This window comes from Apium graveolens, chromosome 4 (assembly GCF_009905375.1).
Source record: "Apium graveolens cultivar Ventura chromosome 4, ASM990537v1, whole genome shotgun sequence".
In the NCBI taxonomy this organism is placed as follows: Eukaryota; Viridiplantae; Streptophyta; class Magnoliopsida; order Apiales; family Apiaceae; genus Apium; species Apium graveolens.
Window position 1 is genome coordinate 297,921,768 of NC_133650.1, and position 17,749 is coordinate 297,939,516.

General features: G+C 47.2%; 1 protein-coding gene across 1 annotated transcript; it reads right to left on the reverse strand.

Annotated features, from left to right (window-relative positions):
- Positions 1–16,602: 16,602 nt before the first annotated feature.
- On the reverse strand, positions 16,603–17,385 carry LOC141719880 (uncharacterized). The gene has a single exon (XM_074522244.1). The coding sequence runs from the start codon at positions 17,383–17,385 to the stop codon at positions 16,603–16,605; it is 783 nt and encodes a 260-aa protein (XP_074378345.1).
- Positions 17,386–17,749: the final 364 nt, after the last annotated feature.

A 17,749-nucleotide genomic window follows, 5' to 3' on the forward strand; every position in this document is an offset into this window, starting at 1 on the left:
TTTAAGATTGTGAATACAATCTGCGATTAATACATATAATCAAACAAATGTGTGCGTGAGTAAACGAAATCAACGGAGGAAGAAAAGATATAAACAGAAGAGAGATCCTCGAGTCCAGTTGAAACTGTCTCCTTAAAGCTATTTCGCCTCTCACCGTATGTGCGAGTCGATAGCCTCCCAGGATAAAACGAGGTAGCGGCGGCGTTACGGATAACGAGCACCTTCAGCGAGCTTGAACGGGTACGAAACTATCACCGAGAGAGAGAGAGAGAGAGAGTTTTGTGTTTAAAGGCGAATATGTTTTTGGTGTGTATAACCCTAACGCCTTAGAGGTGTTTATATAGGTGTAGATAGATTTGTGCGCTACTCTTTTCCATAATTAAATATCATTAATTATGGAATCGGTGTAATACTTGCAAGCTACTCTATTCCATAAATAATCTGAAACAGAATCAGATTAAATATATCAAGTCATACACCATATCAATTAATCTGAAACAAAATCAAATTAATTTATGCCATAATATTTGAGCCAAATTCTAATGGAAAATAATAATTTCCATTATTAAGAGAATATCATCATATCTCACACATCTTTTAGTCATAATGCTCCAAAATATGACTTACCAATATGGGACTTATACCCATATTTTCCAACAATATACACACATATAACAGAGAGAACAAGAAAAATGCAAGTTGCTGATATTACTTCTTAAAGATAAAACAGTACAATAAGGAAACTAAATAACGAAATACAGCGTTCTCTAATAACACTCATGCAAACTCTCCATGAGTCCTACACGTACGCAACTCTCCTCTAAAAACTGAAACAAACTATGACTTATACTTGCTGCTACAAACCAGGACAACAACTATTTTATTTAAAACATACTAAACTTAGATTATAAACCCAACATATTCCCCCTCAATCTAAGTTGGGTTCTGCAGATTCTGAATCCCCAGTAACGCGCGCATTCTTTCAAAATTTGTCACAGACATCGCTTTGGTCAAGACATCAGCACGCTGCTCCTCTGTACACACATGTTTCATGACAATTTCCCCCCGTTCAACACACTCGTGAATAAAGTGATATCGTATGTCTATGTGTTTACTTCGACCGTGGAAAACCGGATTCTTAGCAAGGTCAATCGTTGATTTGTTGTCAACATAAATCACCACAGGACTGCGATTTGTATCAGTAATTTGGCTCAGCAGATTCCTCAACCACACAACCTGGTATGCCGCAGCAGTGGCCGCCATAATTTCAGCCTCGCACGAAGATAATGCAACACAACGTTGTTTTTGTGAAACCCATGTAATCAAGCACTCGTCGAGGTAGAAATCCAACCCACCTGTGCTTCTCCGGTCATCAATATTACCTCCCAAGTCACTATCCGAGTACCCACACAATAGATAATTTCCCTTTCCTTGAGTGTATATCAGCCCGAACTCCATTGTTCCTTTGATATATCGCAGAATTCTTTTCACTGCATTCAAATGCAACACAATTGGTCGTTCTGTTATGCCCGCTTTTGGTCATGGGCCCTAAACAGGTCCTTTTAGGTGCATTGAATGGCTGGACTATCATGTGTGGGCTAGAATCATGGACCAATGCGAGCTGGGCTCGTGACATGCGAGCTGGGCTCGTGATATGCGAGCTGGGCTCGTGACATGCGAGCTGGGTCACGCCCGTAAGGTAGGCTCATACTTGCCGATTGGGCTCTCATATGCGAAGTGGGCTCAAGTGACTTCATGTGAAGAGGGCTCAAGTGACAGTACTCGAGCTGGGCTCGGTTGCCCACACGCGGGCTGGGCCCATGAGCTCACATCTAATGGAGTTAAAGATAATATTGTATTTATTAATTAAAAATGAAGGCGGTGCGGGCCGAGGCCGCCAGGCCGGCCCGCATTAGAGGACTTTGTGCTTGATATGGAAAGTAACTCATAGATGATTGAGTTGCTCGTAGATTTCGGGGCCGATGCAGGTTGTTCCTACAATCACGGGAAGGATTGCGGAGATGCCGCGAGATTGTAGGAAGCGTATGGAGCCGGTTGAGATTTACGTCACTAAATTGGCTGAAAGCCTGACTCTATCATGGGCTTGGGCTGCACGGGCTGAAGAGTCCTAACCCTAGCCTATGTGACTTGTTCCCCAAGAACTACGTGAGGCTTGATCCCTATAAATAGGGTACGTAGGCACTTGTATGAGACATGAGTCGACACTTGATAGAGAATAATAAACCCTATTCTCTTTGAGGAGTCACATAAAAGCTCAGCCACCATTATACATAACCTTCCTCCGCCCTCAAACACCGCCGTTGATCCTTGTTTCGCCCATTAACCTCCATAACACTGTTGTACGAAATTCTCCCTATAACAATTGGCGCTAGAAGGAGGGGGTTCATTCATCTTCGGGAGAAAGATGACCAAAGAAAGCAAGCAAGCAGCGACACCGGGGAGCGGAGGCAAGAAGAAGGACCCTACTGAGGTCGAACACACGCCCCTAGAGAATCAGGCGCCACCTCCACTAATTGCAACAGTGGACGGGCATGCTGTGATGACGTATCTCGAAGGGATGGCCGATCAGATGAATCAGATCAACGCCCGAATGTCAAAGGTAGAAAGAAGCTCGGTCCGGAACGCCAAGCGTAAGGCGCGCCGCCTCAAGGTCTCACAGCGTAGCTGGAAGGGCAAAGGCCCTCAGAAGAAGCTGATCCACGATTTTGATGACGTGGCAACCGAGACCAAGCAGAAGAAAGAAATATCGCGCGAAAAGGAAGATATACCCCGAGTCCATGATGAACGGGGCAGCCAGACCTCCACGAGATCGGGGCAGAAACCAGCTTCATCTGAGGCAAGGTCAACTAGCGTGCTAGACCGAGTGGGTAAAAAACTAAGCGAGCATGACCTCAGGCTCAAATTGGAGAATTGTAAGAGGGAGAGAGAAGAGAAAGAGCCCGTGGATCAGAGAGGCTCGAAAAGGGAACGGGCAGCGACCCCTCCGGAAAGACATCAACACACCTCGCCCAGGAGGGAGGAGCGACGTAGATGCAGAGACAATCGTGAAGAGGAGTCGCAGGCGCGAGCTGGAGGAGGGGGACGCCGCGAACGACCTTAGGGCTCACACCATTCGAGTAATGCGGGTGGTGACGGAGAAGGAGAAGTTGTTAGGGTAAGGGACCTGAGAAGGATCTTAGATGAGATGGAGCGAGAGAAGAGAGGGCCCCCTGCCTCGACTGCCCCCTCTCCGTTTACGGCTGCTATCCGATCATCCCCCCTACCTCGGGTGTTTAGGCACAACCCTGACCTTCTATTCAATGGCGAAGCCGACCCGGCGGAGTACCTTATACAATTTAACACTGAGATGGAAGTCTATCAGGTGCCGGAAATGACCCGCTGCAGACTCTTCGCGGCATCACTCAGAGGTAGTGCCCAATAATGGTTCTCCAAGTTGGGACCGGCTAGCATAAGAACGTGGAGGCAATTGGAGGACTTGTTCATCAGACAATTTCAGTCGACCCTCCACTATTCGCCTCCTGTGGCCACGTTAGCCAACATCAAGCAAAGGGAGGGGGAGCCCTTGGCAGAATACTTTCGTCGGTTCAACGCCGAGGTCCCCAAGGTGAGAGGAGCCAGTGAGGAGATCATCAAAAATTTCTTGATAGCAGGGCTGAAAGAAGGATCGAAATTTTGGAAGAGCCTCCAAGCAAGTGAGCCGAGGACCTTGGCCGAGTTCTATGAGCAAGCTGAACCCTTCAAGAGGGTAGAGAAATCGATGAGAGAGTTGAAAATCAGCGAAAGCTATCGAGACAAGAGGGACCGATCCTCAAGTCCTGACGAGAGGAGGAAGACATATCGGCGTAGATCGAGCCCAAAAAAGTCTGCCCGTGGCAAAGAGACCACCAAAGATTCGGGAAGGCCTTATACAAGTAAATGGCAGACACACACCCCTCTGGTAGCCTCTATCGACCATATATATGCTACATATGTAGGGAAGGGGATATTCAGGAAGGCAACCCCTCTCACAGACTACAATAAAAGAGACACTTCAAAGTATTGTGCATACCATGAGGCCACCGGACACGATACAGCTGATTGTAGACAACTAAAGGATGAGATCGAGACTTTGGTTAGACAAGGGAAGCTTACGGAGTGGGTTGTCAAGGAGGTTCGAAAGCACAGGACTGATTATCATACCGTCCCTCCACCACCACCAGAAGACAAAGAAATGGTCCCTCGGGCTGGTAGCATTCATATTATTCTAGGCGGGTCTCACATTGGTGGAGACAGTCGGAAGGCAATGGACAGATATGCCCGGGAAGCAAAGGACAAGCCCCTCACCAACGTCAACCATCTAAGCCAAAGGCCCCCGGAGCTTTTTGAAAGGGAGGCCGATGATATCGTGTTTAGAGAGAACGATGCAAAATGGTTGCATTACCCTCATACCGACGCCCTAGTCATAAAAATGAAGATTGGGACGGTGAATGTTCACCGAGCAATGGTGGACACCGGGAGCTCGGCTGATGTTCTGACTTATGATGCCTACAAAAAACTGGGATTGTTGGATAGAGAGTTAACCACAACAGGTGGACACTTGTACGGGTTCACGGGAAACTCGATCGGAGTGAAAGGGACAATTCGACTCCCGGTGACCATAGGAGAAGAGCCTCACGTGGCCACCCAGATCGCCATGTTTACAGTTGTAGACCAGCCTTGTGCCTACAATGTTATAGTGGGCAGACCCCTTATGAGGGCGATGAGGATGGTGACCTCAATCCATCATATGACGATAAAATTCCCAACCCCCACGGGGGTAGGCATCTTAAAGAGCTGTCAATACGAATCAAGGGTCTGCTACAATCAGGCACTCAAGGCGGCCGAGTCAAGAAACGTCTCAAGGGAGACAGCTGAAGCAGGTGAATGCGACGTCCCCATGGAAGAGGCAGAGGGCAGGAAAAGGATACGTCCCGAGGGACACGAAAGTTGTAATTTGATTTCAATTGAGGAATTGCCCGAAAACTACTTCGAGCACATGGGAATTCAGGTGGAACCACGCCCAGGGGCCTTGCTAATGGAAGCCTCTCAGCCCATCATGTTGATACAAGAGGGGATTATGGAGGAAGCAAGTGATGAAGAAGAGAGCTCAGAATAAATCGCTGCAAGACTAAGGAGAGGAAGTGGGAACGCAAAGAAACAACAATCACTATGAACCTGCCCAACGGAATCACTCGCACTGTAACTGCAGCCTCTGAACGCTTGATAAAGCCGGCCCGAGCTCACCAGCCCGAGCTCAAGGATACGGAAGGTTTGACAATCACGGAAATGGGAAAATCTAGCGAGGCTCGAGCAGATTTAGACCCGAGAATGCCCCCAATGGTCGAAAGGGCTGGGGCCGCAAAGGACACAATCTTGATCTTGGTAGACCCAAATGATCCCTCCAAGGTACTCAAAATAGGCTCTAACCTAAGTCCTGACTTGAGAGAGGATCTAGCCCGCTTCCTAAGAGAGAATTTGGATGTCTTTGCATGGTCACACTCTGATATGATAGGGATTGACCCAAATGTCATGTGCCACCGGCTCAACTTGGACCCGAAAAAGAAGGGGTTAGGCAGAAGAGACGGCCAATTAGTGGAGAAAGGGCAGAGGCCCTCAGAGAAGAAGTGGATAGATTAATGGAGGTAGGACTTGTGAGAGAAGCCTTCTACCCCATGTGGCTGGCCAACCCTGTGCTTGTCAAGAAGCCCAATGGCAAGTGGAGGACATGTGTAGACTTCACCGACCTGAACAAAGCTTGCCCGAAGGACAGCTTTCCTCTACCCCGAATCGACCAGCTAGTTGATTCCACGGCTAGGCACGCATTGCTTAGCTTTATGGATGCTTATTCAGGATATAACCAAATCCCCATGTATGGGCCAGATCAGGAGCACACCTCCTTTATTACTGATCGGGGCCTTTACTGTTACATCGGGATGCCTTTCGGGCTCCTTAATGCAGGGGCAACCTATCAGAGGCTGGTGAATAAGATGTTCAAACATCAATTGGGGAAGACTATGGAGGCCTATGTAGATGACATGCTGGTGAAGTCGAAAGAAGCGAGGGATCATGTCCGCCACCTGGCAGAAGTGTTCCAGATCCTAAGAGAGTACATAATGAAGCTCAACCCCCAGAAATGTGTGTTTGGGGTCGAATCGGGGAAGTTTTTGGGATTTATTGTCAACCATAGAGGAATTGAGGCCAACCCAGCCAAGATACAAGCCCTACTCGAGATGAGGTCCCCTCGACGGGTGAAGGATGTTCAAAGCTTAACGGGACGAGTGGCTGTCTTGAATCGCTTCATCTCAAAATCCTCCGATAAATACCAAGAGTTCTTCAAAGCAATTAAAGGAGCGGGAAGGGATTTTAAGTGGACCGAAGAATTGAGGAAGCCTTTCAGAACATAAAGAAGCATCTCAGCAGCCCTCCAATGTTGTCCAACCCAAAGGCAGGAGAAACTTTGATCCTATACTTGGCTGTCTCCAACTTTGCAATAAGTGCGGTATTAGTCCGAGAGGAGGATGGTGTCCAGCTCCCGGTATATTATGTGAGTAAAAGGCTAGCCGATGTCGAGACTCGATACACAAGCCTCGAAAAGCTAGCATATGCATTGATCTTTGCCTCCCGAAAACTCATGCCCTATTTTCAGGCACACAGGATAGAAGTGCGAACCTCCTACCCCCTCAGACAAGTGATGCATGAACTAGAGTCTTCTGGTCGAATGTTGAAGTGGACGGTTGAGCTCGGCCAATTCGAGGTGGATTATAAGCCAAGGACGGTGATCAAAGGCCAAGCCCTGGCCGATTTTTTGCTAGAATTTCCTCCACATACCGGGAGCCCTTGTTGTTATACCTAGCACATAAGAAGTTGGACTGGAGAGACAAAATAGTGCTCCATGGTGGAGCCTATTTGTGGATGGAGCTTCTAATGGTGATGGAACAGGAGCTGAAATTGAGCTAATCAGCCCAGAGGCGCACAAGATCAGACGTGCGACCCATCTGGCCTTTCATGCAACCAACAATGATGCCGAGTATGAGGCCCTGATCAACGGCCTCAAGCTAGCTTTGGAAATGAAGGTCAAGAATTTGAATGTGTTTAGTGACTCCATAATTGTGGTCTATCAGATAAACGGGGGGTATCAAGCTAAGGGGCCGAGAACAGAGCTTTACCTGAAGTGCGCACAGAGGATAATCGCGGGGTTCAACGAGGTGAGGCTGGAACTAATCCCGCGTGGGAAGAATGAAGGCGCGGACGAGCTAGCTAAGCTCGGCTCACGTCGCGAGAGCACTTTGCTAGGGACCGTGCCCCTTGATATACAGAGGCAACCTAGTGTGCCCGAGCACGAGGTGGGCATCCTCAGTAATGAGCTCGGCTCCATGTGGATGACACCTATTCTAGCATACATAAAAGAAGGTTCACTTCCGGATGAAAAAAATGAGGCAAGGAGGATAAAATACAAAGCAACCCGCTATGTGATATACGACGGGATTCTATACAGAAGAGGGTTCAGTGTGCCTCTCCTCAAATGCATAGATGGAGATGAATGCAACTACATCCTAAGGGAAGTACACGAGGGCATTTGTGGAAATCACTCGGGGGGTAGCTCTCTAGCTCAGAAAATCCTCCGTCAAGGCTACTACTGGCCAACGCTGAAAAAAGATGCCTTTGAATTCTCCCGAGCTTATGATAAGTATCAGCGATATGCCAATTATTACAACAGCCCCGTGGCCTCTCTCACATCCCTCATGAGCCCCTGGCCCTTCTCCATGTGGGGGATTGATCTGATTGGGGAACTCCCGAAGGCCAGGGGAGGCGTTAAGTATGCGGTGGTTGCGGTAGACTATTTCACTAAGTGGGCAGAGGCCGAGCCCATAGCCACCATCACAGCAAAAAAGCTCAAGGATTTTGTATACAGGGCTATTGTATATCTCTATGGCATCCCTTACAAGCTGATATCTGACAATGGGAAATAATTTGATAGCAAGAAAATGCGAGAGTTTTGTGAGCAGCTGGAGATTCAGAAGAGCTTTAGCGCAGTCTGCCACCCCCAGAGTAATGGGCAGACAGAGGCTGTTAATAAAATATTTAAGCATACCTTAAAGGCAAAGCTTGAAGAGAAGAAAGGAGCATGGCCAGAGGAACTCGCCCAGGTCCCATGGTCTTACAACACTACACCCCGAACCACAACTGGAGAGACCCCTTTCTCTCTGGTGTATGGGTGTGAGGCTATGGTGCCCGTAGAAGTGGGAGCAGGATCTTTTCGAAGGGATAACTATGACTCAGAGGCAAACGAGGTCAATCATCGGCTCTATTTGGATATGATCGAAGAAACTCGAGAAGATGCTCAGATCAGGATAGCGGCATATCAGCAGAGGACAGCTAGGTATTATAACAGTAAAGTTCGAGCCCGAACTTTCAAAGTGGGAGATTTGGTTCTGCGCCGGGTCATGCCAAACACCAAGGTGGTGAGTCACGGAGTCTTTGGAGCGAATTGGGAAGGCCCTTACAAGATCAGGTCGGTGCTCTGGGAGGGAACCTACCACCTCAATGATATGCAAGACAAGTTGATCCCAAGAGCCTGTAACGCGGAATACCTTCGCAAGTATTATCAGTAATATTATTCTTTTCAGACTTAGTATTATCTTAAAATATTCCTAAGTCTCGGGGGGTAGTGCCATATAGGTGCCTCCCTGAGACCACAAGCATGTACTCCTTTCACTTCCCATTATCTATGAATAAACGATTAATCTCTATTTGTGCACTTGATATTTTAACTTCTGTTAATAGATTAAATACCCAGCAGGGGAGCCCATCCTTGGGAACCCATGCGAGGACAGAACAGTTGTTTTATTAACATGTTAAAATCACAAATCAGACCGGGCCCCGGCCCGCTTGACGCCAAGAACGCGAAACGAGCTGGGCCACGGCCCGCTTAGACAAATATGAACACATAGTAGATAAAAGATGAGGATAAAAAGAGGTATAGGCCCGTGATGCGAGCTCATACCCTGGCCCGCAAGACCACAAATGCGACCTAGGGGGCCCAGCCCTCCATCAAACATACCCAAGGTCGCATGATGCGAGGATAAGACACATGCGAGCTCCTAGGCCGGTCCGCTAGTGCGAGCACACCTACAACACCTGCGAGTTGATGCGAGCTTGTTCCACGGCATTCTTTGTCAATTTTTTTTTGATTGAACAAATGACACGAGCTGGTTAATTGGGCTCGCTGAGAAGGGGTAACGCTCGCCATACGCGGCCAGAGTTATGATAACCTTTGGTCAGTAGAGGCGTGATAAGAAAACACAAAAATAAAGAAAGCCGGCTAGCACCGTAAAGACATACGCGGGCACAAAAGACTTGACATTTTATACAAACAAAAGTTAAATAAGTTATGCCCCGAAGCAGAATATTTCAAATACAAGCACGAGGCGAAAGGGGTGCCCGCTTACCCAGTCAAAAGTCTAGTTCTAATTAAAATTACATCAAGGGTTATCAGCCTCTGCCCCCTCACGATTTTCATCACCAGCGACCTGGGCCTGCTCGGCCGTGAGCCGAGCCTCCTCAGCAATTTGGGCATCCCTCTCCATCTCTAGCTTCAACTTTTCAGCATGCCTCGCTGTGCTCGCACCCAGAGCCGCCCAATCGAAGTCAGGAACCTTCTTCATAAATACTTTCATAAAATTCCTGGCCCCCAGGTTCCTAGCATCAGCGAGGGCGGCCTCACGGCCCTCGGTCAGGGCAGAGACTGATCCCTCTAGCTCGAGCACCCTCTCCTCAAGGGCATCCTTCTCCTTCTTCCATGCCTCAGCAGCCAGGTCATGAGCCTCCTTCTGCTCCCTTAGGGCTTTGTCGTGAGCAGCGTTCAGGTTAATTATCTTCTTATTATAGTTGTTCACCAGCGTAACTTTCTCTTGCCCGTGCTCAGCGACCTTACTCTGAAGGGACTTGACTTTAGCCTCGAGCTTTGTGTTGGTCTGGCTGAGGGCTCGCATCTCTCGAGCCTTAGATAACTGGCGATAATATACTTCGGCCGCGGCTCGGGAGAGTGCATCCCGGTTGACCTCGAGAGCTGAGGAAGACCAATCCTTTAAATCCTACTCACTGATGTGACCTTGAGCGAGCCGGCCGAATGTGGTCGCAACCATATTGGCAGAAGAAGAGGAGGGCAGAGGAGCATCAGAGGGAGCAGCTTACTTTGGCTCGGGCTCGCCAGTTTTTCCTTCTTTGTGACCTCGATGCCTTTTTAGCCGAGGAGAAGGCCCTGAGCCTTTGAAATGCTCAGTAAGGGTCCTCATGCGAGCTGGAGGGGGGACCTGAGAGTGAGCCCCTGTGGTCGCTGCAGCGGGCTGAACCGGGCACGAGGTCGCAGCTTGCTCAGCCTCCTCCATGAAGGGGATAGGGGAGATGGCCATTTCTGAAAAAGAAAACAATGAAGAAAAAGATTAGTCACAGCGAGATGCAATGCAAGGAAGTAATGCGAGCAGATAAAAAATATGGAAAATTAAGGTACAATGTGAAGTGATGCATGCAGAAAGTGTAAAGACGCGAGCCCACGAGCACGCGCTCGCGAGTATATGGGCCCGCACATGCGAGCCCGATATTCTTACCCTTTCCGGCTCTCTTAGGTTTTTTCTTTTGAGGAGTCAACCTCACTCCTTCTTTCAAAAACTCACACGCGACCAGGTTCGAGGTCGTTATGAGCTTTCGAATATCCCTGTTTGCCTTGGGAAGGTCTAGCAGGCTGTCTGCATTTATCTTTTCTTGTCCCACGAGGACAGTGCGAGGCAGGGTGGCTGGAGAAGAAAAAATATTTCTTGTTAAAAGAAGGAATTATGGTAGAAAAAACGAGAGCGGCCAGGGAAGACTTACATGGATTGTAATAGAAATGAGTCTGGACTCGAGGCACCTCGTGGACGTAGAAATAGGGGTTCTTCCACTTTCCTGAGTTGCTCGGCCCGTTGTGAATGAGATTCTTCTTGTTGAAACACGGCCAGAGAGAGAAGTAAAAATATCCAAAGTCATTGGGAGAATGCTTTAGATTAAGGAAATAGCCCAGCTGCCTCGCTGTGAGAGGAGGAAACCCACATTTACTGTACATGATGTATAAGGCGAGGGCGGCCCGGTATCCATTCGGGTTGATCTACAAAGGCGCGAGCTGGTAGTACTCGCAGACATCCTTGATGAAGGGATGAAGAGGGGAAGAGATACCTAGCCTCAGAAGGAAGGTAGACAAGACCATGCGAGATACCCTGCCTCCATTCTCTAGATAATTAAATCGGTAACATCTCATATGAGGCAGGGGCAGGACAACATGGCCCTCGAGCTGGAATTGCTCAATGTGCACATCCAGATGTTTTTGAGTCAGCGAGGTGGGAAGGTCGCGGCAGGCGAGCACCTTAACCTCCTCGTTTACAGTTGAGCTCTCCTCCCCATCAGGAATGATCTGCCTCTTGAAAACAATTTCACCCTCCAGCTCGGGCTGGGCAGGAGGCACGTAAGGTTCAGGAGAGGCCACAGGGATGTAGTTGTAGTTGCAAATCTTGTACTGACTTGTAACATCTGCCACCTCCTCGCTCTGAGGAGAGTCATAGGACCAGTGCGAGCCGTCCTCTTCACCCTCGAGCCCCAAGATGGGGTATTCAGCAGCTACGGGCTCCTTTCCTTTCTTCTTGGTGTCATAGTATGCACTCCCCAGATCGCTGTCAGTAGACTCGGAGTCAAGGTGAATGGGGTCGAGGTTGTTAGCTGCTGCTTGCCTCAAACGGGCTGCCCTCTCTTCGGCCATTTCTCTTAAAATCTCCTCGGCTCGTTCTTTGTCCAAAGGAACGGGCTCGCGGTTGAGAATTTCCTCCACCCCGAGGGAGGCTGGTATTTTGGAGAGGTCCACGGGCCTGCTTCTCCAATCATAAATATTCTTTTCCCGGGTGTAATCTTCAGGATTAGGGTCGAGGTGAATATCAAGCGAGTCGGATCCTGCTGCTCGCATCAAGTTCTCAACTCTGGCAATGCTCAAAGCCCCTTGAGGGGTGATAGCTGAGCTAGGAGAGATGGGTTGGCTAAGACGACCAGAAAGAGAAGTCAGCTCGCGTTGGAAGTCCTTTGAGCCTCGCTGCTCCGGAGGATATTGGTTTAATGGAGATGGAGTGGTTGAGGAATGAGATGGGCTGGCAGAGGTGTGAGCCGGGCTCGAGGAGGAGCGAGACGATCCGTAGGAACGGGCTGAAGACGACTCGACATCTGTAAAAGATGGTGAAAATTAGTGTGTGGCCCTAAAAAGAAAACAAAAACAAGTACGGGGTCGCACTTAAGTGTCCTCACATCTCACACGGGATCGCACCTAAGTATCTAAACGAGCGAAAGGGCTCGCATCGCGTGTAGTGGTTGTGTGTGAACTCACATCGAACAGGTGGTGTGTGCTCGCATGGTGTACATGTATAAGCATGAATAAAATATGGGCTCGAATCGAAGAGTACCTGTGGGAGAGGTGTATGAAGATCCTGATGAATCTGGTCCCGGAGAATATCGCTGCCGGTAGACGGTTCTTGTGGAGATGATAATCTTCGCCGTGGTAGATCCTTGAGCAAATTGAGCAGCAATTCAGAAAGTGTTTTTGGAAATGTGAGAAATGAATTCAAATCTCACATATTTATAGGGGATAGGAGAGAGAAAGGGGAGGTGACACGTGTCACCATCTCAGATGACGACACGGATCCCCACGCCAGCTGTCCAACGGCTGTCAAAATGAATATTAAATAGGTGTGCGAGGCAAGGTACGCGAGGTGATTTGGTGCGGCCTGGTGGGCTCACGCCTACGAGGCCATGAAAAGCTGCTGTTGGAAAATTCCTAGCCTCAAGATGCAACCAGGAATTTTGGGGGGTAGTTGTTATGCCCGCTTTCGGTCATGGGCCCTAAACAGGTCCTTTTAGGTGCATTGAATGGCTGGACTATCATGTGTGGGCTAGAATCATGGACCAATGCGAGCTGGGCTCGTGACATGCGAGCTGGGCTCGTGATATGCGAGCTGGGCTCGTGATATGCGAGCTGGGTCACGCCCGTAAGGTAGGCTCATACCTGCCGATTGGGCTCTCATATGCGAAGTGGGCTCAAGTGACTTCATGTGAAGAGGGCTCAAGTGACAGTACTCGAGCTGGGCTCGGTTGCCCACACGCGGGCTGGGCCTATGAGCTCACATCTAATGGAGTTAAAGATAATATTGTATTTATTAATTAAAAATGAAGGCGGTGCGGGCCGAGGCCGCCAGGCCGGCCCGCATTAGAGGACTTTGTGCTTGATATGGAAAGTAACTCATAGATGATTGAGTTGCTCGTAGATTTCGGGGCCGACGCGGGTTGTTCCTACAATCACGGGAAGGATTGCGGAGATGCCGCGAGATTGTAGGAAGCGTGTGGAGCCGGTTGAGATTTACGTGACTAAATTGGCTGAAGGCCTGACTCTATCATGGGCTTGGGCTGCACGGGCTGAAGAGTCCTAACCCTAGCCTATGTGACTTGTTCCCCAAAAACTACGTGAGGCTTGATCCCTGTAAATAGGGTACGTAGGCACTTGTATGAGACATGAGTCGACACTTGATAGAGAATAATAAACCCTATTCTCTCTTGAGGAGTCACATACAAGCTCAGCCACCATCATACATAACCTTCCTCCGCCCTCAAACATCGCCGTTGATCCTTGTTTCGCCCATTAACCTCCATAACACTGTTATACGAAATTCTCCCTATAACACGTTCCATGTAGAGACTCACGATCCCCACTGCATAAATGTCGGGACGTGTATGTACTAAATATCTCAGTCCTCCCACGATTGATTTGAATTCAGTTGGGTTGACTACCTTGCCCTTTTTATCCTTCACTAACTGCAATTTTGGTTCCATAGGATACTTTGAAGAATTGCAACCCAACATTCCAGATTTCTCAAGTAATTTCCGCGCATAGGCAGATTGTCTGAGCTCGATACGACCCTCCTTTTGATCCACCTCGATGCCTATATAGTATGCCAATTTGCCGAGATCGCTCATGTCAAATTCCTCTCCCATCTGCCTTTTGAATTTATTAATCATTGATACGCTTGTGCCTGTGACAAGAAGGTCGTCAACATAAATACCAATAATCAACGCTTCTTCTCTTTCCCTCTTCATGTATACAGCATGTTCATAAGGACACTTGGTGAATCCAATCCTTTCAATATATTTGCTTTGACGAGCATACTAAGCCCGGGGTGTCTGTCGTAATCCATATAACACTTTGACCAACTTGTAGACTAGCCCTTCTTTATTTGGTTCAATAAAGCCTTCAGGCTGGGTCACATAAACAGTTTCTTCTAAATCTCCGTTAAGAAAGACCGATTTTACATCTAAGTGATGTACTCCCCACTTCTTTTTTGCTGCAAGCGCCAATAGTAAATGCACCGTTTTGAGACGTGTCACAGGTGCAAATACCTCTTCAAAATCAATCCCTTGCTTCTGTATGTATCCCTTGGCGACTAACCCCGCTTTGTGTTTGATCACCTCTCCAGTTGCATCTCGTTTTAGTTTATACACCCATTTCAGACCCACTGCCTTGTGTCCCTTCGGGAGTTCCACCAAAGTCCATGTGTTGTTTCTCTCAATCACACTAATCTCGTTCTTCATTGCTTGTTCCCAGGCTGGGTCTTTAACAGCTTCACTGTAATTCATGGGTTCATCAACTCCTAACATAAACAATTCATTTTCAGCTTCGACTTCTTCTGTCTCGTCATAAATTTCACTTAGTAAACGAAATTTGGTTGGAACACTGCTACTACCACTCGATGAGCTGCTACTTTATTTAGTACTGGAACTTTCAGAAAGATTATTGTCACCGTGAGACAGAGTACTACCACCACTCATTGACACCTGGTATGGACTGTTTTCCCCATTTCCTGACACTTCCTCGCTAGTTTCAGTGTTAATCTCACTAGCGGATCCCTCCCCGCAACCAGATTGATGAGTTCCCAGTACCACAAACGAGCCATGAATCTGAGAGTCTTCTCTTTGTCCTTGTTTATCCCACAACCAAGCTCGCTTTTCTTCAAAAATGACATCTCGACTTACATGTATCTGTCCAGGTATAGGATCGTAAAGTCGGTACGCTTTAGTTCCAGGCTCTTTACCGATATGTACAACCAATTTACTACGATCACTAAGCTTCGTCGTATGGACGCTCGGTAACTTCATGTGAGTCACGCATCCGAACACTCTAATGTGATTTACATCCGGTTATAATTCCTTTCCAAGCTTCATAAGGTGTTTTGTCAGATAATGCCCTAGTAGGCAGTTTATTTAACAAATAAATAGAGTGACGTACAGCTTCTCCCCAGAACAAGGCAGGCATGTGCATCTCTTTTAACAGACTCCGAGCCATTGCAACCACAGTTCGATTTCGTCTCTCTACGACCCCATTTTGTTGCGGGGTGTAGGGTGCTGTGAAATGTCGACTTGTACCGGCACTTTCACAATAGACTGTAAAATCTTTAGAAGTAAATTCTCCCCCTCTATCTGTTCGAAACACTTTAATCTCCTTACCTGAGTCTTTCTCAACCTTAACTCTGAACCTTTGGAAAGCTTCCAACGCCTCGCTTTTGCTTTTCAGCAGGAAAACCCACATCATACGACTAAAATCGTCAACAAGTAAAAAGAAATATTGGTTACCTGCTGTTGTCCTTGGTGTTATGGGTCCACAAAGATCCCCATGAATTAATTCCAGAGGTTGTTTGGCATGAAACTCCGTCTGGCGAGGAAAAGGTTGTCTGGCTTGTTTTGACAGTAAGCACCCATCACAAACTTCCTTTGGTAAGACGAACTCAGGAAGGCCATATACCATTTTACTAGTTGACATCATCTTCATGGCTCCAAAGTTAACATGGCCGAGTCGTGCGTGCCACAACCATGTCGACTCATCTGTCTTTGTCAACAAACAGATAGGCCTGACTGTCTCGAGAATAATTTTATATAGTTTATTCGATGAGCGCTGCACTTTCATAATTAATCTGTCACGTTCATCATGTATCCATAAAAACGTACCTTTAAGAACAACCTTTTTCCCGTTCTCTGACAACTGACCAAGTGATATGATGTTGTTATATAGGCTTGGTATATAATAGACGTCGTGAAAGATTAGCTCCTCTCCGTTTTTGCATTTGAATCCAACTGACCCCCTTCTTTGTATTTCAACACTGCATCTGTCGTCAAATCTCACCTGACCCATTACTCATTCATCCAGACTCTTAAATTTTGATATACATCCTGTCATATGATTAGAGGCTCCGTTGTCTAGATACCAAATATTAGATTCTCCAAGTTTCTCAACAGTTGCACTCAGCCTTGGTCGTACAGTTTGTTCATTAAGCATCAATTATTTCTTTGTTTCTTTCATGTGTTCAACCATCAACAAGGCTGGCTCATCGTCATCATGAATGCGTGTCAGATTAACTTCCATTTTCTGAACCTTGTCTTTACCTCGACGAGGCTTACGATACTCCGTCGCATAATGTCCGTATAGATGGCAGTTAAAGCACTTAACCTTACTTATGTCACCTCTAATCGTTCGTCCTGCCTCTCCCCCATAATTACTAATGTTTCCTTGGTACCTGACCCAGATTGCGTCTCTGCCTTGTTTGATCTCTTCAAGCATTCCTCTCTTGTGAGCAATAGTTTGCCCTTAGTGTTTTCACGTGCTCTCCATTCCTCTTCAGTCAAGAGGAATTGCAACCCACTGCTTTCATTCTTCCCACGAAGTCGTTCTTCGTGTGCTTTCAGCGAGCCAACCGCTTCTTCAATGGTCATCGTCTCCAGGTTACCGAACTGCTCTATAGTCGAAGTGATCTGCAAGAACTTCTCAGGAACAGCACAGAGTAGCTTCTTGACCACATAAGCCTCGTCTACAGATTCCCCCAAGGCTCGTATATTGGTCACTATACCATTGAGTTTCACACAGAAGTCATCTATCAGCTCCGTGTCCTTCATGTTTAAGAACTCAAATTCAGTTTTTAACGTTTGGATTCTTGCCCTTTTAACTCGATCAGCTCTCTGGCACATAGTTTTCACAGCCTGCCATCCCTCCTTTGATATCTTCTTATCAGCGATCGACAACAAGATTTCTTCTGGAATTCCATGGTAAATTGCTGCTAGAGCCATTTTATCCATCTTTTCATCAACTTTTACCTTCTCATTCTTTAGCTCAACCGCCTCCCAGATGCCATGCGCCTCCATATAAACTTTCATTTTAAGAGACCATGCAGTGTAATTGGTTTTCGTTAACATTGGGTAGTTTAATCCAACTGAACCGTCTTTGCCTTTTATTGTCTCCATGTCTGTTGATTTGGGCATGTATTTTGGCATACAAACGAGCAAAGCTCTGATACCAGATGATGGATATGAACCAGATATACACACACATATAATAGAGAGAACAAGAAAAATGCAAGTTGCTGATATTACTTCTTAAAGATAAAACAGTACAATAAGGAAACTAAATAACGAAATACAACGTTCTCTAATAACACTCCTGCAAAATCTCCATGAGTCCTACACATACGCAACTCTCCTCTAAAAACTGAAACAAACTATGACTTATTCTTGCTGCTACAAACCAGGACAACAGCTATTTTATTTAAAATATACTAAACTTAGATTATAAACCCAACATCAGTACTCTAGTCAGCTATCCAGCTAT